This window comes from Erpetoichthys calabaricus, chromosome 13 (assembly GCF_900747795.2).
Source record: "Erpetoichthys calabaricus chromosome 13, fErpCal1.3, whole genome shotgun sequence".
Taxonomy (NCBI): domain Eukaryota; kingdom Metazoa; phylum Chordata; class Cladistia; order Polypteriformes; family Polypteridae; genus Erpetoichthys; species Erpetoichthys calabaricus.
The window spans coordinates 98,877,771-98,904,990 of NC_041406.2; the positions used below are offsets into that span (position 1 = coordinate 98,877,771).

The 27,220-nt window shown below is 39.4% G+C and overlaps 1 protein-coding gene across 5 annotated transcripts in view; it reads left to right on the forward strand.

Moving 5' to 3' along the window:
- Positions 1 to 27,220, forward strand: part of LOC114663785 (intermembrane lipid transfer protein VPS13B-like) — a 908,960-nt gene that overhangs the window by 121,302 nt on the left and 760,438 nt on the right. For all 5 annotated transcript variants that reach the window (XM_051935849.1, XM_051935847.1, XM_051935848.1 and 2 more), the window contains exons 5-7: positions 7,091 to 7,258; positions 7,950 to 8,131; positions 18,586 to 18,760. In XM_051935849.1, coding sequence (XP_051791809.1) covers positions 7,091 to 7,258; positions 7,950 to 8,131; positions 18,586 to 18,760 — 525 coding nt within the window. The remainder of the gene's footprint in view (positions 1 to 7,090; positions 7,259 to 7,949; positions 8,132 to 18,585; positions 18,761 to 27,220) is intronic.

Genomic DNA, 27,220 nt, shown 5'->3' on the forward strand with positions numbered 1-27,220 from the left:
ACTTTATTCATTTGAATTAAAATTAGAATTGGATTTTGCATAAAGATTATACTCAGTAATGGTTATACTCATTAAACATAGCACTGGAGAGTGGTGATATGTTGCATGTTGACTGGTACATGCATTTTCACTGTACTCTGCATACATGACAGTAATGACTTCATAGTAGCCCATTTTGTAGGAATATTTGAAGAAAATTAAATAAATGCACAAATAAATAAAAGTACTTTTAAAATGTGAGCATAAATAAAGAAATGTGTCACAAAATGTTTTTTATTGCTTGTGTATTTAATTTTGTCCTTAATATTCCTTCAAACACGTCATGAAATATGGCTTGAAATAGAACTGTCACTCTCACTTGTCAAAGTTTTTAAGTATATTTTTAATTGGTGAATCATTTTCTGTAGATTGCTAATGCCTAATTCAATATGTCAGTACAGGAGATGTAGGTTAAGGAAACAGTGCAAGAATCAATTAGAAAAATGCTTACTACTGCCAATGAAATGGATTCTGAATGCTGACGTTATCGCATCTTTCAGAAAGAAATATTTAGATTTATCAGAAAAAATTACAATGTTGGTGGCCCTTTTAGACTACAGTATCAATGAAACTATTTTTGAAAACACTGAAGATCTCGTGCAATGGACTAGGCTACATGCCAGTTCAGGTGGCGAAATTACCTGCCCTGGATGCCCATCCTTTGACATTCCAGCTGAGTCAATAGAACATTTTCTTTTATGTGACTTAAAAGTACAACAGACTGCAGATCTGTATGGAGTATCAGAGAAGACGATCAAAAGGTGAAAGAGTCAGTGTGAGATAGGGATAATTGTGACCCACTAGACTGGCTAATTTGAGCAGCTATTTAAAGCTGATTCTCAGGCTAAGAAGCTGGACATCTCTTTGTCCACAGTTCTTGAGGCTGATCCTCCCATTAGCTGTGACCTACCCAGTCTCAATGAGATTGCACAGGTGGTGAACTAGCTGAAGGTAAGGAAGGATGCAGGGATCTGTAGTATCTGGGGTGAACTTATCTAGGCTCGTGCTAAGGCTGTTGTCCTTGCATTGCAAGCAATCTTTTCTTCCATTTGGGAGACGGGCGTTATCCCAACTCACTGGAAAACAGGACTTATTGTCCCTATCTGGAAAGGGAAGGGTGATTGCCTGGATTGTGGCATCTACAGGGGGATAACACTGCTCTTGGTGCAGGGTGAGATCCTTGCTAGGGTCATCCTCAATAGGATCCATGATCACTTGATCACCTATCAGCGACCGGAGCAGTCTTGTTTTATGCCTAATAGTTTACCATTGACTGGATCCTGGCACTGAGGGTTCTCATGGAGTGCAAATGCTAATATTGACAGAGTTTCTTTACAGCCTTTGTCAATTTTCATAAAGCATTTGACTCAGTTGATCTAGCTGCCCTGTGGGAAATCTTGTGACTTTGTGGGGTCCCCCCGAATTTGCTGGATATCATGGTTGGCCTGTACACTGGTACTGTGAGTGCTGTACAGAGTAAAGGCAGAACCTCTGTGTTTTTCCCAGTTGATTCTGGTGTTTGCCAGGGGTGTGATCTTGCTTCTACTCTGTTCAGCACTTGCATGGACTGGGTGTTGGGCAAGGTCGTAGGGTCCAGCGGCTGTTGGTTAAGAAAGATTAACGGATCTGCAAATGTTTTGTTTTAAAACATATAAGTAAAGTTAAGGTTAATGATCATGTTAGTAAAGATATATACTGTACATTTTGACACCACAGCTGCAGTGCTTTATTTTGTGCCCCATAAGCCAAGTCAATTTTATTGTCTTGTGTAAGGAGGAAATTCTTAGTTTTATGTCTCCTTGGATCAAATGATAATAATACAATACAGTAAATCAATAAACTATACATAGCATGTTTATACAGTTTATACAATATTTGTTTGCAAGTATTTACATAAAGGCCTGGAGGTGGGGCTCGTTGGCGAGCGCCTGGTGGCCGGGCTTGCACCCATGGGGCTCGGCCAAGCACAGCCCGAAGAGGCAACGTGGGTCCCCCTTCCCATGGGCTCACCACCTATGGGAGGGGCCAAGGAGGTCGGGTGCAGTGTGAGTTGGGTGGTGGCCGAAGGCGGGGACCTTGGCGGTCCGATCCTCGGCTACAGAAGCTGGCTCTTGGGATGTGGAATGTCACCTCTCTGAAGGGGAAGGAGCCTGAGCTTGTGTGTGAGGTTGAGAGGTTCCGGCTAGATATAGTCGGGCTCACCTCAACGCACAGCTTGGACTCTGGAACCAATCTCCTTGAGAGGGGCTGGACTCTCTACCACTCTGGAGTTGCTCCCGGTGAGAGGTGCCGAGCGGGTGTGGGTATACTTCTTGCCCCCCGACTTGGAGCCTGTACATTGGGGTTTACCCCGGTAGACGAGAGGGTAGCCTCCCTCCGCCTTCGGGTGGGGGGACGGGTCCGTATGCACCGAACAGCCTTTCAGAGTACACACCCTTTTTGGAGTCCCTGGAGGGTGTGCTAGAGGGCATACCTTCTGGGGACTCCCTCGTTCTGCTGGGGGACTTCAATGCTCACGTGGGCAATGACAGTGAGACCTGGATGGGCGTGATTGGGAGGAATGGCCCCCCCGATCAGAACCCGAGTGGTGTTTTGTTATTGGACTTCTGTGCTCGTCACGGATTGTCCATAACAAACACCATGTTCAAGCATAGGGGTGTTCATATGTGCACTTGGCACCAGGACACCCTAGGCCTCAGTTTGATGATCGACTTTGTGGTCGTGTCGTCGGACTTGCGGCCACATGTCTTGGACACTCGGGTGAAGAGAGGGGCGGAGCTATCAACTGATCACCACCTGGTGGTGAGTTGGCTTCGATGGTGGGGGAGGATGCTGGTCAGGCCTGGTAGGCCCAAACGTGTTGTGAGGGTCTGCTGGGAACGTCTGGCAGAGCCCCCTGTCAGAAGTAGCTTCAACTCCCACCTCCGGCAGAACTTCGACCATGTCCCGAGGGAGGTGGGGGACATTGAGTCCGAATGGGCCATGTTCCGTGCCTCTATTGTTGAAGCGGCTGACCGGAGCTGTGGCCGTAAGGTGGTTGGTGCCTGTTGTGGCGGCAATCCCCGAACCTGTTGGTGGACACCGGCGGTGAGGGATGCCGTCAAGCTGAAGAAGGAGTCCTACCGGTCCCTTTTGTCCTGTGGGACCCTGGAGGCAGCTGATAGGTACCGGCAGGCCAAGCGGAATGCAGCTTCGGTGGTTGCTGAGGCAAAAACTCGGGCATGGGAGGAGTTTGGGGAGGCCATGGAGAACGACTTTCGGACGGCTTCGAGGAGATTCTGGTCCACCGTCCGGCGTCTCAGGAGGGGGAAGCAGTGCAGTGTCAACACTGTATATGGTGGTGATGGTGCGCTGCTGACCTCGACTTGGGACGTTGTGAGTCGGTGGGGGGAGTACTTCGAAGACCTCCTCAATCACAATAACATGCCTTCCAATGAGGAAGCAGAGCCTGGGGACTCGGAGGTGGGCTTCCCCATCTCTGGGACTGAGGTCACCGAGGTGGTCAAAAAACTCCTTGGTGGCAGGGCCCCGGGGGTGGATGAGATACTCCCGAAGTTCCTCAAGGCTCTGGATATTGTAGGGCTGTCTTGGTTGACACGTCTCTACAACATCGCATGCACATCAGGGACAGTGCCTCTAGATTGGCAGACCGGGGTGGTGGTCCCCCTCTTTAAGAAGGGGGACCGGAGAGTGTGTTCCAACTACAGAGGGATCACACTCCTCGGCCTCCCTGGAAAAGTCTATTCGGGGGTTCTGGAGAGGAGGGTCCGTCGGATAGTCGAACCTCGGATTCAGGAGGAACAGTGTGGTTTTCGTCCTGGTCGCGGAACAGTGGACCAGCTCTACACCCTTAGCAGAGTCCTGGAGGGTGCATGGGAGTTCGCCCAACCAGTCTACATGTGTTTTGTGGACTTGGAAAAGGCGTTCGACCGTGTTCCTCGGGGGATCCTGTGGGGGGTGCTCCGGGAGTATGGAGTACCGGACCCCCTGATAAGGGCGGTTCGGTCCCTGTACAACCGGTGTCAGAGCTTGGTCCGCATTGCCGGCAGTAAGTCGAACCCGTTTCCAGTGAGAGTTGGACTCCGCCAGGGCTGCCCTTTGTCACCGATTCTGTTCATAACTTTTATGGACAGAATTTCTAGGCGCAGCCAGGGTGTTGAGGGGGTCCGGTTTGGTGGACTCAGGATTGGGTCACTTCTTTTTGCAGATGATGTTGTCCTGTTTGCTTCATCAGGCCGTGATCTTCAGCTCTCTCTGGATCGGTTCGCAGCTGAGTGTGAAGTGGCTGGGATGGGAATCAGCACCTCCAAATCCGAGACCATGGTCCTCAGCCGGAAAAGGGTGGAGTGCCCTCTCAGGGTTGGGAGCGAGATCCTGCCTCAAGTGGAGGAGTTCAAGTATCTCGGGGTCTTGTTCACGAGTGAGGGAAGAATGGAGCGTGAGATCGACAGGCGGATCGGTGCGGCGTCCGCAGTGATGCGGGCTCTGCATCGGTCTGTCGTGGTGAAAAAGGAGCTGAGCCATAAGGCAAAGCTCTCAATTTACCGGTCGATCTATGTTCCTACCCTCACCTATGGTCATGAGCTATGGGTAGTGACCGAAAGAACGAGATCGTGAATACAAGCGGCTGAAATGAGTTTCCTCCGCAGGGTGTCTGGGCTCTCCCTTAAAGATAGGGTGAGAAGCTCAGTCATCCGGGAGGGGCTCAGAGTAGAGCCGCTGCTCCTCCGCATCGAGAGGAGTCAGATGAGGTGGCTCGGGCATCTGATCAGGATGCCTCCTGGACGCCTCCCTGGGGAGGTGTTCCGGGCACGTCCAACCGGGAGGAGGCCCCGGGGAAGACCCAGGACACGCTGGAGGGTCTATGTCTCCCGGCTGGCCTGGGAACGCCTCGGGATTCTCCCGGAAGAGCTAGAAGAAGTGGCCGGGGAGAGGGAAGTCTGGGCATCTCTGCTCAAGCTGCTGCCCCCGCGACCCGACCTCGGATAAGCGGAAGAGAATGGATGGATGGATGGATATTTACATAAATTATTGTTATGTTACAATATTTTTTGTTATGACTGTCTGTTCAGCAACCTTTTGATTTTTGACTTGTGGGTAAAAACTAGAATTAAATCTTCTGTTGCGAGTGCTAATTGGCCTGTATTGTTTGATATTTGTACTCAGCAGTGGCGTGGAGTTAAGTTGTCATTAACTCCTTTAAGAAATGAAAATCCAGGACTCCACTGTTATACTTTTCAGTATAACAAAATCAGTGTTGGTCATTTTGCTTTAAGGAAAGTTGCTGCTGTAACGATGTAAAGTCTTGGTCTCTAGGAAACGTTTTGCTATAGTTCTAAGAGTTGGTTACTGGATTTAAGGCTGATGCTAAAATCAAATTTTAGTATTTGATGTAATTATCACACATTTTTACTAAAGTGCATATGGAGCTGCTCTTAAATTACTAAATGTAAGTTTTTGTGACATGACTGCTGTATAAAAATCTTCCCTGTTATTTTTTTCTGTAATTGTATAAGCTGTTTTATGTTTCAAGTTTGGTGTGCCTTGTATATTTCCAGTTGAGAGTACTTTACAGCATTTCTTTGGAAGTATGACTTGACACAGACACAAACACCACAGTAAAGTGATAATTGGTTGTCTTTTAGCAGCCCACCATTAGGCCAGAAATGATCTTTATTGAACACAAAAATCACCACAGGGAGTGCAAAAAAGCACACACCTACAGCCTGGGGCTACCTTAATGGCCATTGAACCTCTTTCTGTTCTGTAGGTTGGCTTGCTATCTTGGCAACCACATGCATCACAGCAAAGCACTAACCCTTTGATTTCTTTCTCTTCAGACCTTTTGCTTCCCCTCAACTTTGAGCTAAATATGCCCTTGGCTGTGGACATGGCTTTAATCCTCATCCTTCAAAGTGCTGCTGAACAGAGGGACAGTGTTCCATTTGATCCAGAGACACCAGTCCAGAACTCCCTGTAATGCGTACTGGTCCCTTTAAAATAGTGATAATCTGATTGCCCTTAAAGCAAAGAGTAAAAATTAGCTCCACAGCTGTCAGTTCCTTTAGAGAGACAGCACTGAATCATAATTTTCTCCTTTAAGACTGTGTGCCCCCTGTTGGCCAGGACCTGCTGCCAACTCTGGCAGGTACAAAAGATCATAAGAAAACTTTCAAACAAAAGGAGACCACACAGTCCATCAGCTTGTTTGTTTAGCTAATAGCTAAGCTATCCCAATATTTCATGCAGATACTTCTTAAAAGTTGTCAAGATTTCTGCTTCAACTACATGACTCTGTAGTTTGTTTCTGTCTTTTCTCCTACTTTATTTAGTCTGACGACTAGACATTTCTTCCAGCTGGTGGGTCTTGTCCCATTTTGTGCCCTGTAGCTGCATTATATACAGTACTTACTTCCATGCTGCACCACTCATGCTATAGCTCTATCATGATGGAGCTGGTGCCCTTGACTAATACCATTTTGTGACACACAGCACACATACAAGGTGGACTCCCCCCCACCAGTCTCAGTTTTCTCACACTTTCATTTGTATTACCTTTCTTGCTCTCTCTGTGTCTTAAACATGTACTGTAGAACTTGGCTATGCAACCTGTTATATAACTCTTGCCTCTGGAAAGCTCATGCCAGCTGAGTTTTGCCTTAATCTCTCTATATAGCTAGAGTGTGCCTAACCAGACTTCTACTGTGTTCTCAGGATAAATTATTCCACACCTTTTTGTAATGTTTAATAGGGTCTTGTAACCAGTAATATTTCAGTAAAAAAAGATTTATACTTTGAGAAAAATTATGTAAAGCAAACTTTCAGTGTGCCTTGGTTGCATATACATGCACACTCTTTCTAATGGTGGGGTTTCAGCTGTGTTTAGCTTTGCATATGTACTCTCCATTTAAATTGTGTATAAAGATAATTTTACCTTCAAATGATTATTTGCTGTGTGGTAATCTAAACTGTTGATGTACAGTAGGTGCTAATAATTAAATGATTATGTATTTCTTTTACTCACTCTGTCATTTTTATCTCTGTTTCACAGGCTATGTGCAGAGCCTTATACGTCGTGTTATAAACAACGTTAACATTGTAGTAAACAACCTGATTTTAAAATATGTGGAAGATGATATTGTTCTCTCTGTCAACATAACATCAGCAGAATGCTATACAGTTGATGAATTTTGGGATCGGGCTTTCATGGACATCTCAGGTAAGCAATTGAGTAGCATCTAAGCAAAGAAAATTTTAATTGATTGATATTTAAGTATGCAAGTAGCAATATTAAAGAACTTAAAGAACGTTAACTTAAGACTTACAGTGAATTAGGGTATAAGTCAATGATAAACTACAAAATATTAACAGATTAAAGACATTATGAAACACACTAATGTTGTGATTGCCCAGTCCTTAAGAACAATCTATGGACGTGCATTCTGGTTTTTTCTGTTTTTGAAAGAGTAATTGTTTGATTTAACATTCCACCACTGTTGAGAAAGTAGATCATGATCCTCAGCATTAGGTAGGAAATAATGGTAGCTCTTTTAGTTTTGTACAGTAGATGTGATGTTCAAGGTGTAATCATTATCAAATAGTGTATCTACAGTAGTTGTATTCTCCTATCTACAAGAGATTGTGGATTTCCAAAATGGATATGAGTGATTAGTTCAAAAAAGCATTAAATACGCCTTTAACATAACAGTTCAGTGTAGTTTAAGATTGCATTAGGTTAAGTGAAGGACATACCTTTCTTATGAGAACAGCAAGAACTGGACATTCCATGTAAATCAAGCAAAGTTGAAAAACAAAATGAAAATCTTGTGGAAGAGGTTATTTGTGGATGTCCTGAACTGATCATACCTGACAGTTTAATTCTGACATCTTTCTGTGATTACCTTTTTCAGCTCCTGATCTCGTCCTTAGGAAAGTCATTAATTTTTCTGATTGCACTGTTTGCCTGGATAAGAGGAACGCCAGTGGGAAAATTGAGTTCTACCAAGATCCACTCTTGTATAAGTGCTCTTTTAGAACTCGCATGCACTTCAGTTATGATAACATCAACTCCAAGATACCATCTGTCATTAAAGTATGTACTGTAATGTTTTTATGAAAATTATTACCTCTGACAGTTCTACGAGGGACTAATTATGTCTATTATTTAATTTCTACAGGCACTATTGAACATTGCTATGTGAAAGATGTTTTTAATATAATTAGGCTTTTTAAAGTTACTTTAACACAGCAGTAAGCCTCATGTGACTGATATAAACTCTGGAAAATATCCTCTTCATCTGTTTTGTTTTTTTTTTAAGCAGCTGCCCACATTTACTCTCTTAATATATAATTAAGTTTCTCTAATACATTTCTTGGATAATTTATAAAGCTGTTCCTTTTCATGGCATGTCTTTGGTCTGGGCCTTCTCATTTTCTTCTTGCATCTCTGATACTCTGCTTAGTGTTTCTGAGATTGCACTGGAAATTCATATTTTCTTTGTAACCAGATACCTCTTAGAAACAATCTGACTTTGCACATCTCTCTGTTTTAACAAAGTCTCAAAGATGCAGCTCTTTGCAAGCAAGAGTCTCTGGTAGCCAGAAACTTTAAGATGATACGTAACATTAGCAAATGTTAAAGCAAATAAAGTGCAAAATACAAGTTATATGAAAAACAAGCTGCCACTTATTTACAAATTATTTTTTGTGTTAAATTTACTCAATTTACATTTATTTCATAACTGCTCTCACATATCTATAACTTATATGATAAGCGCTTTAAAAACAAGGCAGTCCCTATCTTTTAACATATAACCTGGTTTTGGCATCTTGAGGTTTATACTTGATGATTGCTTTCATTGCTATTGAATTCCACTTAATTTTTATTTTGAGATAAACAGTTAAACAGGACGGCACGGTGGCGCAGTGGTAGCGCTGCTGCCTTGCAGTAAGGAGACCTGGGTTCGCTTTCTGGGTCCTCCCTGTGTGGAGTTTGCATGTTCTCCCTGTGTCTCCGGTTTCCTCCCACAGTCCAAAGACATGCAGGTTAGGTGCATTGGCAACCCTAAATTGTCTCTAGTATGTGCTTGGTGTGTGTGTGTGCCCTGTGGTGGGCTGGTGCCCTGCCCGGGATTTATTCCTGCCTTGCACTGTGCTGGCTGGGATTGGCTCCAGAAGACCCCCGTGACCCTGTGTTGGGATATAGCGGGTTGGACAATGACTGACCGATAAACAGTTTATTCTTGCAATATCTCCTTTAAAATGAATATTGAAAATGGCTGGTACTGAAATTAAATAATTTTGCCCCTCAGAATTCATGGTCAGGAGCAGCAGATTCACCCAGACATTTACATGTTCATAAAAACTTAATGTCACTAAAGTTTGCTTTGCCATTATATCTAATGTTATGCTTTTACTGCTTCTCCTTCTCCCACCTTTGCGTGACTGCTTATACATTCTTATTTGTTGGCACCCTGCCCGGGATTGGTTCCTGCCTTGTGCCCTGTGTTGGCTGGGATTGGCTCCAGCAGACCCCCGTGACCCTGTGTTCGGATTCAGCGGGTTGGAAAATGGATGGATGGGTGGATGGATCACTTTGTTGTATCGCCATCTGCTGCTACTTTCTTGGAAGAACAATAACTCCACTACCAACATAGTAGCCCTTAACTGTGAAATAGGGTTAAATCTACCAACCATTGACAGATGGAAGTTAGATTGGCTCAGAATACAAATGTGCGCTGATAATAAAATACTTCAGATGCATTACAAAACTTTCCCCCAGAGTAGCTCCAGAACAAAAGCCGTAAGTGCTATAACTGCTGGGGATTTCATGAAATGTAGTGAAAACATAAAAATGTGTGGCTTATCAGCACCATCTGCAAAGGTAATTGTGATATATACTGTATAATTGTGCACAAGGAAATAATGATACATAAATGTGTTAATTTGGGTAGATAACAGACTGCCTAGTATTAGCTAAAACATTATTTTAGTAGACCAGGTTGGAAACTTACATCAGTGGACCTAAAAGTGTGGTCTGTGAAATGAGAGTCAAGCAGTCTAAAAGATAGAAGTCATTATCTCAGGCAACAGTGACTTTTAAATTGCCTGGATATTTCACTAGGTTATATAAGGTTGTTAAGGAACACAAAGCAGCAATGTAATGAGTGTAGGGGTCCAGGGAGAATCCCTGCTTAATTGCCATTGGCAGAAATAACATTAGTCATTGAAACATTCTGGTGGAACACTGGTGTATCCTCCAGACTGCTGGTCTATGAACTGATCATGGCTTCCTGTCTTGGACTGCTTTAAACTGCTGGGAGCAGACGTTTCAGAATGAGACCCTGGGTGAAAGTGATGTTACATGTGTTTTTCCTGAGAGGCCACCTGTACACTAGGGGTTGAAATGGAAACTGGGTTGAAAAGACATGTAGCCCTCCAACTCTTCCCTCAGGTAACCCTTAATGAATACCTGTAAGACACTCACCATACTTCTGTGATTTACAATGTATTTATTTATAATAGTCAGACTACTACCTGACATCCATGCTTAGTTAGGTCCATGAGAAGTTTGAGTAAACTACCATGGTGGAGCATCACTTTCTTGCAGATGGTAACAACTTTACTTGCAGTGTTATTTCTTCCTGCTCCATTCTTACTTATTTGTTATGATTGTATCCTCTCTCAGTAAATTGACAATTCTTCAGATTAATCTCTCACTAGTTCAACTAATGTCAATCAATCTGCAGGTGTGTCTGTTAAATTCACATTGATGACCGCATGCAGAATCCACCTCTGGCCATTGTAGCCGTTTAACCTCAACATGTCTAGTGAGAATCACTGCTGCTGCTACTGTTTTAGCGCCTTCAGGCTGCCTATTGTTGTGTTGTCTTCATGGCCTATGGTTTATTATTGATCACAATCTGACTCCAGGGAATTGAATTGAAAATCTAAAAATATTGCATTAGAGCAGTGTTTTTCAATCATTGTGACGTGGCTATTGGGAGAAGCTGCCATAAAAAGCAGCTCCATGATTGCCATGTTAGAGCACTTTGGACATGTCTCCTGACTGGTGCAGTACATCTGTGTTGGTTGTGTGATCAACAGAGAGCCTTCCAGGTCTAATGGATAGTGGGCATATGAGTTGCCTCTGAGGCAGAGAGGGGCGGGCAAAGGGACGAAGTAGCTTGGAGATGGCATCAAATTGCTCACTAAGTGCCATGTCTGTGAATGCTGACCTCTGAGCTTCTATTCTACCGACTTCTCTAGTAGTCCCGACCCTTTGGGCAGTTGAGTATGTGTATGAGATACAGTATGTATCAGTGTTTGTGGTTAGTAAAATAGTGGTGTGCCTTGGGATGATTTTGGTTACAAAAAGTGTGCCACTACAGAAAAAAGTTGTGAAACCTTGCTTTAGAATACCATTTTAATACCTTTTCAAAAATTATTGTAGTCATTTTAATACTGAATTATGCTAACAAGTGACAGTTGTTAATAGACCATCTTCTGTATTGTTGAGTAGCTTAGTCTTTGGTCTAAGTACTGCTAATTTATACAAAACATGCTTTCTTTTTATTAGGTCAATTAATTGCTTGTATTATAGCACATTTTGTAATAAAAAAGAAAATGAATGTATACACTGCTTAATTTTTTTGGTATTAATTAGACTAAGTAAGCTCCCTTTACTGAAAGTGTAAAATGTTATGTTCTATATTTTACAAAATGCTACCATTTGTTCATAAAATTATCTTGGATTTCAGTCATTGATGACCAGGATTGACCCTTAAAAATCACTACCATTTTCCCTGCTTTCATGCTCACACACTTTGTTTTTTGTTTTGAATTTATGTCGATGTATTCAGTCAGATCTAGATATAATGTGTTGTCATTCAGAATAAATCATTCTTGCACAGTCAAAGGCATGATGGTGGTTGATTTCTTCAGTTTAGGGTCCCAACCATGTACATAGACAGAAAAATATCTGTGATGTTATTTATTCTTGCTGACACACCTTGTGCTGCAACAAGGATAAATTGAGGTTGTCTGTTTTCTATGCTGTATATGTGTGCAATACTTCTGATAGTGTTGGTAGGATAGTCTTTAACTTTCACTGGCCTTGTAATAGAAAAAGTAAGTTCTAAAACAGGACAGATGTTGTTAATTGTCAACTTTAGCATTCAATTATACAGTATTTAGGCCCCCTTTTTCCAAATTTTCTGACTTCCAGCCGTTTACTTACACCATTTAAATGAATTTTTCCCCACATCAAGCAACACTCAATACCCCAAAATGACAAAGTGAAAACTGGATTTTAGAATTTTTTGTAAATTTATTACAAATATTGAAATGAAAATTTAACTTTGACAGAAGTATTCAAATCCTTTAGTCAGTCCTTAATTGAAACACCTAGAGTTGTGATAAGGTTTGTACATCTGGATTTGAGGATTTTCTGCTATTCTTCTCTGCAGATCCTCTCAGGCTCTGCCAGGTTGGATCAGGACAAGCAGACAGGTATTTTATGGTCTCTCCAGAGATGTGTGATTGGGTTCAAAGTTCTTGCTATAGCAGATCCTCTAAACAACATAAACAGAATTGACTATGTTTAGGGCTATTGTCCTGTTGGAATGTGAACCTTTGGCCCACTCTTAAGTTTGAGAGTGCTCTGGAGCAGGTTTCGAATAAGGATAGCTCAGCTTTGTTACTTTCAGCTTTCTCTCAACCATGTCTGGTCCCTATTACTTAAAAACAACCCATCCATCATGCTTCAATATTGGAATGGGATTTCATAGAGTGGTACCTTGTTTCCTCCTGATGAAACCACCATTAGCGTCATGTCTGAACAGAGAATTTTCCATATACTGAGAGTCCTTTAGATGCATTTTTGCAAACTCTTAAGTGGTCTTCCATGTCTGTTTTACTAAACGAGAGGCTTCTGTCTAGCCACTCTGTCATAAAGCCCAGATTGGTGGAGTGCTGAAATGATTATTGCCCTTCTGGAAGTTTTTCTGATCTCCATACAGGTTCTCCGAAGCTCAGCCAGAGTGACCATTGGGTTCTTGGTCACCTTTCTTACCATTGTGCTTCTCCTCCAATTGCACAATTTGGCTAGGTGGCTATCTCTGGGAAGAGTCATGATTCCCTTTTCCTCTTCACCCTATACACACTGGACTTTTGTTACAACTTGGGGGCATGCCACATGCAGAAGTTCTCAGATGACACTGCTATTGTGCGGTGTGTCAGTGATGGACAGGAGAAGGAGTACAGAGGTCTGGTGAATGATTTTGTTGAATGTTGTTGGTCAAACCAACTGATGTTGAACATTTCTAAAACAAAGGAGATGGTTACCAGCAGTTTTAAATAAAAAAAAAACAAATTATTAATATTTAGGAAAAATGTATATATTAAAAAAATAAAACTTTCTAATGCATCTAATTTCTGTTTAACTACTATTTAGTGGAGCTGCCTCTGCTTTGATTCCAGCAGTAAATTTGTTGGGCTACGTGTCTATTGACTTTAAGCTAGAAAATTGATCTCTTTTTTTATTCATTATTTGCCTTTGTTTGTTGCACGCTTATGATTATTGTGATGAAAGGTATAATTTTTCTTTAACTTAAGCTTTCTGGCAGACAGCGGGATGTTTCTCCCTAAATATCTTGATAGTTGAAACTAATAATTTTACCCTGTATCCTGATCTCGGAAAAAACCCTCCAAATGTTTCATAGCTTGTTGCTGCCACATTGTTCTGAGCTGTACTGGCTTTGTGACAAACATGTCTTTAGAAATTATGGGCTAAACATTTCTACTATGGTATCATCAGAAGAGAAGAGTTTTTTCCACATGGTTGTGGGAAAATTTATATGGACTTGGGTTTTTATTCTTGTGAGAAATTAGCTTGCATCTTGCCAACCTGCCCAACAGCACAGCCTTGTGGATACACAAATAGGTTATAATATGTGGTCAGTTCCTCCTGTAAATTCTCATAGATCTTATTGAAGCTGAAAAAAGACCTAATGTGATTAGCCTTGATTTCAGACTATACAGCTACACCAGATGAAATTTCAGTAAGGGATTGTAGACTTGTTGATATCCATATAAGAAATGCAGGCTTCAAATCAGCTCAGCTTAATCTCTGAACAGTTCATTAACACTAGAATTACCAGAGCCTACGAAAAATCTCATAGATCCGTCCCACCTTAAAACGCTTCGTACTTCTCCGTCAGCGTCTTTTGTCCTTTAAATGTGTTGATAAGCAGCAAACAGCAAGCAGTGTGCTATCACATCCCCCCACTGGCACAGTTTTCTCAGCTCAAGTCTGCTTACCTACTTGTCAGTTGCTTAGAGCTGTATAGAGTGAGAAGTCATGCAAAATGACACCTTTTATAAATACTATATAGTTATTTGGAACACTTGCATTTCATGTGTGTTCCGTGTCTACAACAATCTATGCACAGTAAACACATCGTTAAAACAGAAACGTTTTTCATGTTTTAGTAATAATTGACAAAATGTAGGCATGAAGTGTATAATGTGTGAAGCCTGAATTCCAAATATTTTTATACACTTTCACAAAAGATAAAAGTATAACAGAACAAATGTGCTTTTTTCTAAGGCTGTAACCAAAGAAAAAGAAACCAGGTTAGTGCTGCCTGTTGTCCTGCCTTATTGGGTAGTATACTGGTTAGAGCTGCAGACTCCAACTCATAAGGTTCTGTGTTCGAGTCTTAACGTCTTCCCAAATAAACGTTTTGAGTAGTGAGCTGGTCTTATTGTTAATATTATACAATAAAAGCATACATTTGATTTGCGACTGTAACAGCCGCTGTAAATGTATAGTACTTTATTTACTTATCTTCCTACAGCATAAAGTCACAAGTATACTGCAGAGCTTCCTCTGTTTGATCGTCAAGGGCATGCTCACAAATTACACGTGTAATGCCACGAAAGTACCTGCTGACACTTTAGTAAGCGAGCAATGGCACGAGAATGCAGTTAGATTTTTTTGGGCACATACACCACGCTAGTGTTTAGATCTGGACGGTGTAGCGTTGGCGAGCTCTGTAAGCCGTGCTGTTTCTTTGAAGAACAGGTGATTGGCAGGATGACGCCGGACTTTTGCCTTTACGCCTGGTGCAGCTGCGTTGTTCTTTTATGTGAGTCGACATTTCTTGCGGGGAGGGCTTCTGTTTTCTCCGATCTGAGTTCACCTCTGTTATTGCGCGTCTTTATTTGAAAACAGCAATGTCAGATCGGGGCGAGCGTGAACGCTAACTTTGACAAGCACTATAAATTTACAGCGGTTGTTACAGACGTAAATCAAATGTATGTTTTTATTGTATAATATTAGCAATAACAGCAGTTCTCTACTCAAAACGGCAAACTTGAGAAGCTGCCAGCATCGAACCCAGAAGCTCTTGATTGGGAGTCAGCAGTTCTTAGCATTGCACCACGCAAGCTGTCACAAAAACCGCTTACCGCAACCTGCTTTCTTTTTTCTTCAGTTATATTCTTGAATAAAAGCGCACTTGTTCTGTTATACTTGTACTTCTGAAAGTGTTTATTTGATATTTGGACTTCAGGCTTCACACCAGTCATTCTCAGTCACACACACCACTCACATCCACGTCCACAGTTTTCCTAGTCTCGTTGCGCACAAGTTCTGACACAGTTTTATATACAATCATCAGATTCAAATGTTAACAGTTCCCACACACAACTGCTGACTCCCAATCAAGAGCTTCTGGGTTCGATGCTAGCAGCTTCTCAAGTTTGCCGTTTTGAGTAGAGAGCTGCTGTTGTTGTTAATATTATACAATAAAAACATACATTTGATTTACGTCTGTAACAACTGCTGTAAATTTATAGTGCTTGTCAAAGTTAGCGTTCACGCTCGCCCCGATCTGACACTGCTGTTTTCAAATAAAGACACGCAATAACAGAGGTGAACCTCATATCGGAGAAAACAGAAGCCCTCCCCGCAAGAAATGTCGACTCACATAAAAGAACAACGCAGCTGCACCAGGCGTAAAGGCAAAAGTCCGGCGTCATCCTGCCAATCACCTGTCCTTCAAAGAAACAGCACGGCATACAGAGCTCGCCAACGCTACACCATCCAGATCTAAACATTAGCGTGGTGTATGTGCCCAGAAAAAGTCTAACTGCATTCTCGTACCATTGCTCACGTATTAAAGTGTCAGCAGGTATTTTTCGTGGCATTACATGTGTAATTTGTGAGCATGCCCTTGACGATCAAACAGAGGAAGCTCTACACTTCACTTGTGACTTTATGCTGTAGGAAGATAAGTAAATAAATCAGCTCGCATGTTATTTATTTGGATCAAATAAAGACGCGCTATAGCTATTTATCTATCCCCTTAGCTGTTTTTATATATATTGTATAATAACAGTTATAAAGACACTTGTTCATGTTAATGGCAGTCTCAATTGTTAAAAATAATATTTTAAAAGGAGCATCCTACATGAAAATATAACGATCTGATTGACTGACAGTGCATACCACTTTATATGGTTAAAGAGAAAAAAAATTAACACTTTCATTTCAGCGGGGAATCAAACTCAGGTCTCTAAGGCGCAACAGGCCTGCTGCGCACTGATTGGCTGAGCAGTCTGTGTCATTTATCCTCAACTTAGTATGTATCGTGATCGTGATTTAGAGAGAATAAAAGTGAAAAAAAACGGAAACTTTTACAAGTCCTATAAATGTACACCGTGTGTTACAGACGCAAACCAAGTGTATGTGTGTACTGTATAATATTAACAATAAGAGCAGCTCATTACTGAAAACAGCAAATATAGAAGTGAGTCGAGATCGAACTGGGGACTCTTGATTACACTGGGGACGCTTGATTACAAGTCAGCAAATCTTACCACTACTCTATGGAAACTATTGCTTTTTCTTCAACCTTTTGTAAAAGTGTTTACTTGATCTTTGGACTTCATGCTTCGTATATTATATAGTTTATGCCTACATTTTGTCATTTACTACTAAAATATGAAAAATGTTTCTGTTTTAAAAATGTGTTTACACAGATTACTGTAGAAACGGAACACACATGAAATGCGTGTGTTCCAAATAACGATCTATTATTTCCACTCTAAAACTCTAGCAGTTCAGTCACTCCCAGATAATCAAACAAGGCATGAGCTGGGAAAACTTAGTGAACGTTCTGTGACGGTGGTGGATGGAATAGCCGGCTGCTTGCTGGCTCGTCTTAATCGGCACATTTAGAAGACAAAAGAGAGGTGAGAACGGTTTTAAGGTGGGCCGGATCTACGTGTTTTTTTCGTAGACTCTGGTAATTCTAGTGTTAAGTGCCACTGAGAAAACACAAAGAAATAAAAGTCAGCTTTTCTTTCAGAAGATATATTTTATATATCTTATATAGTTTGACAGTAAATAATAATTTGCATTTGCTGCCAAGTGCGGCACAGATGCTGTTTCACTTTGCTTACAAGAAAGCTTCTTTCCATGAGAGATTGTAAAAAAACCACTGTCTTAAAACTTGCTTTCTTGTTTTCCTAATGAAATATAAAGTGAAAGTTTTGCATTAGTTATTAATGATGAGAATGTCCAGTATCTTTTTGACTTTTCTTGATTCATTAGATAGATAGATAGTAAATCTTGTGTGGTTTTCAATGCATTTATATTTTTTAATTTTGGAGTAAAGGCTTATATAAATTTGTAAATGTTTTACAGAAACAACTTATCAAATTAATGTTTTCAACAATCTACTGTTAAACCTTATGGATCTATCCATCCATCCATCTTCAAGCCTTGTACATACACCACAAAGTGTACAGTGATTAATTTGAAAAGTCAGTTAACAAAAAAAAAAGACTTCATGGTGTCACAGATGCACGCATGCTGCCTTTTCCTTCTTTTCAGACAGCATGCATTTTGCAGCTGAACAGTATTGATCAAAATTCTGATAATAGATTATCTGCCTTCCAAGAAGCAAATTTTTCTGAGGTACATCTATGCTGTGACCACCCGTTCCCAACCACATGAATAAAGTCAGAATGCCTGAGTCTGCTCACAACTCTTAAATTTATTCCCATGCCACAGAACCATGAGTCAAGTCTAGTAGGAATGCAGACCTCTAGTCAAAAGATCTGTGATAAAACACATATGTATTTAGCCCTACCCCAATATTCTGGTAAGGATGTCTCTAAAGTCTTATAATCACATGCGCAAAACTTATACTTATGCCTTTCTGTATCTTAATTGCTAAATCATTTGAGGTACTGTATGTCAGATATTTCTTTTGATTGGCATGTTTTTGAAGCTCTTATGCTGATTTATACTATATTGGTTTTGAATCAAATGCTACTACATTATATGCTACTCAATCACAAAGTTTGTTCTTTTCTTTTAAGTCTGATTAATGTTTAGTCTGATTAATATTCAATTAAATATATTATATGATATTCAATAAACTTTCTGATAAGGACATAATTTTTTTAATCATCCTTCATGTTAGTATTCCACTTTCACTAAGATAAGATGTAATGTTTCTTTTTAATTTGCAGGTTCAGACTCTTGTTGAAAGTCTTAAGCTGTCAATTACAGATCAGCAGCTGCCTATGTTTATTCGGATAATGCAACTAGCGATTGCCCTGTATTATGGAGAAATAGGTGGCCACAAAGAAGGAGAAGCTCAGGACATGGGCACCCATACCAAAGAAACAGTCATTAATATCTCAGGTACTGCATTCTTTAATTTCAGTGTGTTGTCTGAGTAAACAAGCATTTAATTTGCTTTGCATGATACAGTAGCAACATAATTTAAAAGGACTAAAGAAAGTGCTGTACTGTAATTGGTGTATTGATAATGGTCACTAAAATATTTGTTCTGAGGGTAGAGCTGATTTCCTTATATGTTATCCTAAAATTATTTACTCAGCTAGTATTCTTGTTCTAGGCGGAGTGGTGGCTCTGAGGCTAGAGATCTGCACTGGCAATCGGAAGGTTGCCGGTTCGAATCCCGTAAATGCCAGTAGGGACTCTGCTCTGTTGGGCCCTTAAGCAAGGCCCTTAACCTGCAATTGCTGAGCGCTTTGAGTAGTGAGAAAAGCGCTATATAAATGCAAAAAATTATTAAAAAAAAAAAAATTATTGTTCTAGAACACCAGAGCCTGATATGAAAACTTTACTAAATAAAATTAAGATGCACTGGCGCATTCAATTCATTGAAATGTACTTTTGCAAAATCTGAATTTATGAAGAGGTATTTGGGTAATGAAATACTAGTTGGCACAGATAGCACTTGCAATTTAATGCCAGATGTAAGACAGCGTGTCATGCTACTGCTATGTGAAACTCTGAGAGGTAATTAGTATCCTATCACCAAAATATACAAGAATGGATTAAATCTTGGAACTGGACTGTTTGAGATGGTTATGAAAAAAGGAGTTGCTTGTATAACAACTGTACATTATGTGAATGGGTTTAGTGCTATATTTTCCACAGTATCTGAGCAAGTGTACCTATTACTTGTATCAATTTTCTTGATGTGTGTTCTTTTAGATAGTTTATATTTTAGTCCAGTACTAATGGTCTCTTTCAGCTGATTTGTTGCGTTCATGGTTTGAAGATCCTTAACAATATTATACTTATTTTGACATAGAAAATATGGAAGACAAGTGTCAAAATACAGGGTTTGAACAGAGTACTAAGAAAAACTAGCTTGAGTCTTATTATACCAGTTACTTGCAAATATGCAGTCCACTTGCTTGCATAGAATTTTGTGCCTTGCCCTATGAAGCCCTGCCCTTTTTAAAAAAGGAATTAAAGTGATTAAATACAATTGTATTACTTATTAATTAGGAAATTTCATGGATTGTAATGTTAATAATTAAAAATAAATCCATCATTTGTTCTCACAAATACTTTGACTAATTCAGGGTACCACAGCCTGTCCTGGCTACATTGGCCAAACAGGAGGAGTCAAACCTGAACAATGTTCCCTAACAACCCAAAACCACACTCCCCCTCACTTGTGAAATTTAGAGTATCAGATTAACCTGACACGTTTGTAGTTGGAAAACTAGACTATTTCCAAAACGTCTACTTGAACATTGAAAAAATGTGCCAAGTTCACAGAGGTAATATTTTGCTTGGGTTCTAATCCATCTCCTAGAGCTGTGAGTGAGCAGTGCTATTTTTTTTTATTTGTGTTTACAGAACAAACAAGAATATTTAGAATTTCTAATGGTTATACTGTGTATTAACTGTAAATTGTTTTTATCTTGTCTATTTATATCATCTTGTTTAATATAATAGTTTGCCAGGTGTGAGATTACATCTCAACTTGTGTAGTTCTGGTCACTGTGCTACAAAAAGAGACTGCAGCACTGAAAGCTATGTAGAGAAGAGGAAGCAGGTGTACCCCAGGAATAAAGGTCATGACTTACTCTGACTGTACCTTTTTAGTCTTAAACAGAGAAGGCTACATGGGGACAAATGAACAAGCATAGTGGTCTCTAATGTCTAGGATACCAGTCTTGAATTAAAGAAATTATCTTTTGGTTAAGTACATTCAATACTGACAGCATGTTTAGTGGAAATATTTTAGGAATAGTAGTAATGAATTTGTTTTAGACTCTGTTCAAGGTCAGTCATGATTTAAAGATGACAAAAATAACAAAGAGCAATCAAAACAGAAAATTATACTTCTTCATTGTACTATTTCTTAAAGTTTCAGCAACACCAGGTAAAATCTAGGTGTTATTTCTTCAGGAGATTTTACTACAGTATAGGTATTTTTATTTTTGTATTAGATCACTTCTTTTCTAAAATATGTTCCGTTTGTGTTTGAAATGATAAAGCGTATGATGATAAAGGACTATTTCATTTATGTTAGGTAGAATGCCCAGGGGGGACTGGGCAGTCTCGTGGCATGGAACCCCTACAGATTTTATTTTTTTCTCCAGCCTTCTGGAGTTTTTTTTTTTTTTTTTTTCTGCAAGCCCCCCCCCCCAGCCAACGGACCTTACTCCTTTTCTATGTTAACTAATGTTGTCTTATTTTAATTTCTTATTTTGTCTGTTATTTTTCTTTTCTTCATTATGTAAAGCACTTTGAGCTACTTTTTGTATGAAAATGTGCTATATAAATAAATGTTGTTGTTGTAATGTATTTATGCTGTATCACTCGATAATAGTTGCAATTTTTTGTTGAACCTTTTTATGATATATCAGTTTTATTCACTGATATGCATTAAAAGTCCTTGATAATTTGTTGGAAAGGACAGTAGCTAATTTTAATTCTGTTTCATATTTACAGATACCAACTGAATTCAAACCATATTTTCATGGGCTGGTGTCCACTTAAAACGATTTTCTTTATCACAAATACATTTTGCTATACAGAGTGTTGATATTTTAATATGCCTTGGCTATACACATCATGCAAAACAACACTGCTTCCACTTCTTTCAGTCTGCTGTATAGGCACAGTTTAAATATGTAATAAATCTAAGAGACATTTGTCCTTTCAAATTAATATAACCATACAGGCATTAAAAGGTTGAGTTTATAAAAAACGTCTCATAATCGATATCCATATAAAGATGATGGAAAGTAAAGTATTAGAACAATGCATAAATGAAATTAATAAAAAAAAACTATCATTAAGAAGAAGAACAGTCTTATACATTTATGCAAAAATAATTTCATTTTACATTTACCTGGTGGTTATATATGAGGTAGTTTTCAATAAGCACTAAACATACTTTACGTTTCATAGCTACATCTTAAGTATGGTAAGAAAATAATTGCATTCATTTACTTTGATAGATTTTACCTTTCTTAACTAGTGTTATAAAATAAGAGCACACAGAAACAAGATGAAGTGTTGGGTATCCTTCCTGTATACTGGTTGTGTTCCAGTAAGTATTATGGTCAAAATACGTCATAAGAAACATTCAACAATCACAGAATGAATTCAGTGAGCTTTTATGGCAGTTTGGCAGAAAGTACAGTTGATGGGGAGGAAATGACGTTGTCTCTATAAGCCAGAGATGACATCAGAATTGGGAGACGGAACTGAGGTCATTATGCAGAGACCGGAAGTATAGCGATTCCGGGAATGCAGAAGGGAGTCATGAAGTGTGAAAGGGATCGCGGATCCGTGCGTGTTGTACCAGGTATTCGTATTTTATTCTTTGGTTTTTCTGTTAATGAGAAGAGAGGGGCATTAGTTCTTTTGATCTAACCCTCTAACTTTCGGTTTTCCACACACCACCGGGACCTTTGGCTGTCCCCTATTAGCGTGTGTGTGACACCAGCTAATTACTTTTTAGATTTGTGATGCTGTCATGGTTTATGTGAGTATTATTTGGACTTTACAGAGTACAGAGAACAATACAAAAAGCTGAATATAGCGATATACTTTATATTATTGGATTTAAGCCTTAAAAATGTAACTAAAAATATACAAGCTAAGTTTGCTTTGGGCAGATGGAAATTTCATAAAACATTCATTTATTTTTCATAGTCCAGGATTTCATTTCCCAATCCCAGAGCACAACAATGAGTTCCTATATTGTTTGCTTTAAAATAGGGAACGGAAAAACAGAGTATAATTATGTGCTTCGCTCCAATGCCTAACCTTCATTGGATTTTGATTTATAAATTAAATATTGCTAATTTTGAAAGATTTTAAACATAATTGCTTTTTTCTAGATTGTAGGATTCTACTTGAGAAAATTGTTTAAATGAAACCCTATAGTCACTATAATCCTCCAGGAGCTACAGTGGTATGCAAAAGTTTGGGCACTCTTTCTTAAACAGTCTTTTACTGTGAATATTTAAGTGAGCAGAAGATGAACTGATCACCACAAGGCATAAACTTAAAGATGACACATTTCTTTAATATTTTAAGCAAGACTACATTTTTGTTTCCATCATTTACAGGTACAAAATACTAAAACAAAAAGTGAAAAGGACCTTAAAAAAATATTTTGGGCACCCATCATAATCAGTACTTGGTAACACCCCCTTTGGCAAGTATCACAGATTATAAACACTTTTTGTAGCCAGCTAAGTCTTTCAGTTCTTTCTTAGGGTATTTTCGCTCATTTGTCCTTACAAAAGTCTAATTCTGCAAGATTCTTGAGTTTCTTTGCATGCACTACTCTTTTGAGATCTATCCACAGATTTTCAATGATGCTTGGGGTCAGGGGACTGTGAGTGCCATGGTTAAACCGTCAGCTTGCACCTCTTGAGGTATTCCATTGTGGATTTTAAGGTGTGTTTCAGTTTATTATTTTGTTGCAGGACCCATCCTCTATTTAACTTCAACTTTTCTTCCAGTATTTGCTGGTATTTACCCTAAGTTCTTGTCAATAAGCCGCGGCTTATCTAAGGAAAAAAGTTGTGAAAATGAAAAAATAGAATATCGGCTTATACATAAATCCGGCTTATACATCCATCGCGGGGGTTGCGTTCCAGAGCCACCCGCGAAATAAGAATATCCGCAAAGTAGAAACCATATGTTTATATGGTTATTTTTATATTGTCATGCTTGGGTCACAGATTTGCGCAGAAACACAGGAGGTTGTAGAGAGACAGGAACGTTATTCAAACACTGCAAACAAACATTTGTCTCTTTTTCAAAAGTTTAAACTGTGCTCCATGACAAGACAGAGATGACAGTTCCGTCTCACAATTAAAAGAATGCAAACATATCTTCCTCTTCAAAGGAGTGAAGCAAACAAATCAATATGTCTGTTTGGCTTTTAAGTATGCGAAGCACCGCGGCACAAAGCTGTTGAAGGCGGCAGCTCACACCCCCTCCGTCAGGAGCAGACAAAGAGAGAGAGAGGGAGAGTTTGTTTTTCAGTCAAAAATCAATACGTGCCCTTCGAGCTTTTAAGTATGCGAAGCACTGTGCAGCATGTCTTTTCAGGAATCAGCTTTACAAAAGATAGCAACGTGAAGATAATCTTTCAGCATTTTTAGACGAGCGTCCGTATCGTCTAGGTGTGCAAACAGCCCCCCTGCTCAATCCCCATACGTCAGGATCACAGATAGTCAGCGCAAGAGAGAGAGAACAGTAAGCCGGGTAGCTTCTCAGCCATCTGCCAATAGCGTCCCTTGTATGAAATCAACTGGGCAAACCAACTGAGGAAGCATGTACCAGAAATTAAAAGACCCATTGTCCGCAGAAATCCGCGATATATATTTAAATATGCTTACATATAAAATCACAATTTAAATGACCGCTACGCGCTCGTGTTGACTCGGCGACGCCCAGAGCAGAAAGAACGCGCTCCGGCCGCTCCAACCGCGCCATGCGGGGAGTGAGAGAGACGGCAATATCTCACACTCTCTCCCCCCTTAAAGAAATTAAATGGGCGCGAGTGAGACCACTGACCTCCCTCCCTTCTATTAGTTATAGGTTATAGTACGTTCGGCTTATCCATGAGTCCGGCTTATCTATGATACGATTTTATTTTAAAAATTCGTATGATTTTTGGTCTCCGGTTAATACATGAGTCCGGCTTATAGACAAGAACTTAGGGTATTTGAATCCATTCTTCCCTCTACTACCCATGACATGTTCCCAGTGCCACTGGCTGCAACACAAACCCAAAGCATGATCGATCCCCCACCCACTTAATAGTTGGAGAGGTGTTCCTTTCCTGGAATTTAGCACCCTTTTTTCTCCAAACATACCTTTGCATATTTTAGCCAAAACGTTCTATTTTGACTTCATCAGTCCACAGGACTTATTTCCAAAATGCATCAGGCTTCTTTAGATGCTAATTTGCAAACTTCAGACTCTGAATTTTGTGGCTAGGGTACAGGAAAAGTTTTTTTTTCTGCTGATTCTATCATTAAGGTCATATTTGTTCAGATGATGCTGCACAGTAGAACAGTGCATCATCACTTCATAGTCTGCTAAATGTTCTTGAAGGTCTTTTTCAGTCAAACGGGATTTTTATTTACCTTTCTAGCAATCCAATAATCAATTCTTTCAGAAAGTTTTCTTGGTCTTCCAGACCTCAACTTGACCTCCACCGTTCCTGTTAACTGCCGTTTCTTAACAACATTATGAACAGAGGAAACAGCTACCTGAAAACTATTTGCTGTCTTCTTGTAGCCTTCTCCTGCTTTGTGAGCATCAATTGTTATATTTTTCAGACTGATACGTAACTGCTTAGAGGAGCCTCTTGACTGCTGATTGTTGGGACAAGGTTTGAGGAATCATAGAATTTATACAGCTTTGCAATTTGTATCACCTTGGGTTTCCTAACGATGACTGAACGAACCATATCTCTTAACAAACTAATTAAGATCTGAGTCCTCAGATATCTTGGGGTGCCTAAAATTTTGCATGATGCTCCTTTCCATTTTTCACTGTACAGTTGTACAAAACAAAAACAATACACTAATCTTGCATAAAATGCTGTAAAGAAATTTGTCATCTTTAACTTTATGCCTTTGGTAATCACTTCATCTTCTGCTCATTTAACTGTTCACAGTAACAAACATTTTAAGCAAGACTGACCAAACTTTTGCAGACCACTATAAGTTTAGGTTTGAAACTGAAAATTAATGAAAAAAGTAGCATATGGATTGTATGAAATCATTTGCTGTCTGATCAACACTGAACACCATAATAACATGGCAATTATGAAGAGAATATTGAATATCTGAAACCTTATTTTTGTTTTTTATTAAACTTTTTAGATCTAAAACTGATATTCAGGTTAAAAAAGTAAAATGATCGCAATTTTTTAGTTAATTGTTTTTATCCTTTCACATACTTTTAAAACTACCTCATTGATGATACTGTTTTCTTGAAGATACGTTTGCAGAATGGGATTACACATTCTTGGACATTGACATCAACTTCCCGTTATAGCGTGCCTGAAAACATATACTATATGAACAGTTTAGAGGTGACATAGTACATTAAAAACAGCCTTTGACTTTCATTGCCTTTATCAAAAACTCTGTCTTACTCTTCTTTTTTTAGTAAGCAGTCCTTCTGATTACATCCTGCTGTTTTGATTTTGCCAGCTGTGTGACTGTGGCATTCATGTCAACCCTGAAAAAAAAACGCTGTCAAGTTGAGCTCAGCTAGGTTAGATTTGAAATCCTGTGGTGAAGCAACTCTGCTTTGCCCTAAAGGCATACTAAAAAAATGCCCGTCATTGTTGCACTTTTCAGTTGGTAAGTGTAAGTACCCTCTAAGCCTTTAAGCAGTACATTAATTGGCCCACAAGATATAGGTAAAGCCTCTTGTGTTATATACTGTTGAGACTTTTACATGTGCTTTAAGTTTTGAAGGATATCTAAATGGTTAAGCTCATTTTAGTTGTTAGCACTTGATTAACAGCTATTTATTATAGCTTATTTTTCTTCAAACTGCAGTTCATATAGGCCATTCTTTTGAAACTGTCAGAAAGTTTCTCTCCTGTTCCTACTGTATCTGCCTGACATTTTATGTGAAATTTATTGGGATCAACTTAATAACAAGAGCTGCAGAATTTTTAATGTCACATTCTTTTATAAAGATAAGACAAGCATGTATGAAAATTGTCATAATTCTTAAATATTAAATCATTCATCAGTCCATCTATCCATCTATTTACTTCCTTTCTTCTGTTAAATTCAAGACTTCTTTATAATGCATTCATTGCAGATAAGGAAAATAACCAGTACTACATTTTATTCAGTTGAGATGATTGTCACCTTCTAGACTGAAGAGACATGAAAGAAAATTTTAAAACAAAGTGATTATAGAAATTTACTTACGTCCAAAATTTTAAAGTTGATTTGGCATTTTTGCTTATTTGAGGACAACACTGGTAAATACCTGGCATTTGTAAAAAGATTTACTTTTGTCTGTTTTAAGTAAAATAGGACATTCTTTACCTACGTTGTTATAGCAGGTGGATTAGAATTCTTCCATTTGAGCAGGATGTGATGGTGTGTTAGAAGTATAGAGTACATGTTTCTCATAAATTGTTCATTAAGACATAGAATTTTCTCAGGAGATAGTTCAAATATGGCTGTCAAAGGATTAGGGATTGTTTTAAACTGAAAATGGTCTGATAAATTAGCAAAACATTATTCCAATAGAATTTAAATTGAGGTCAACTCCAAAATGTCTAACTTGGGAAAGCAGATGCTTAAAGACGTCTCTTAAGAA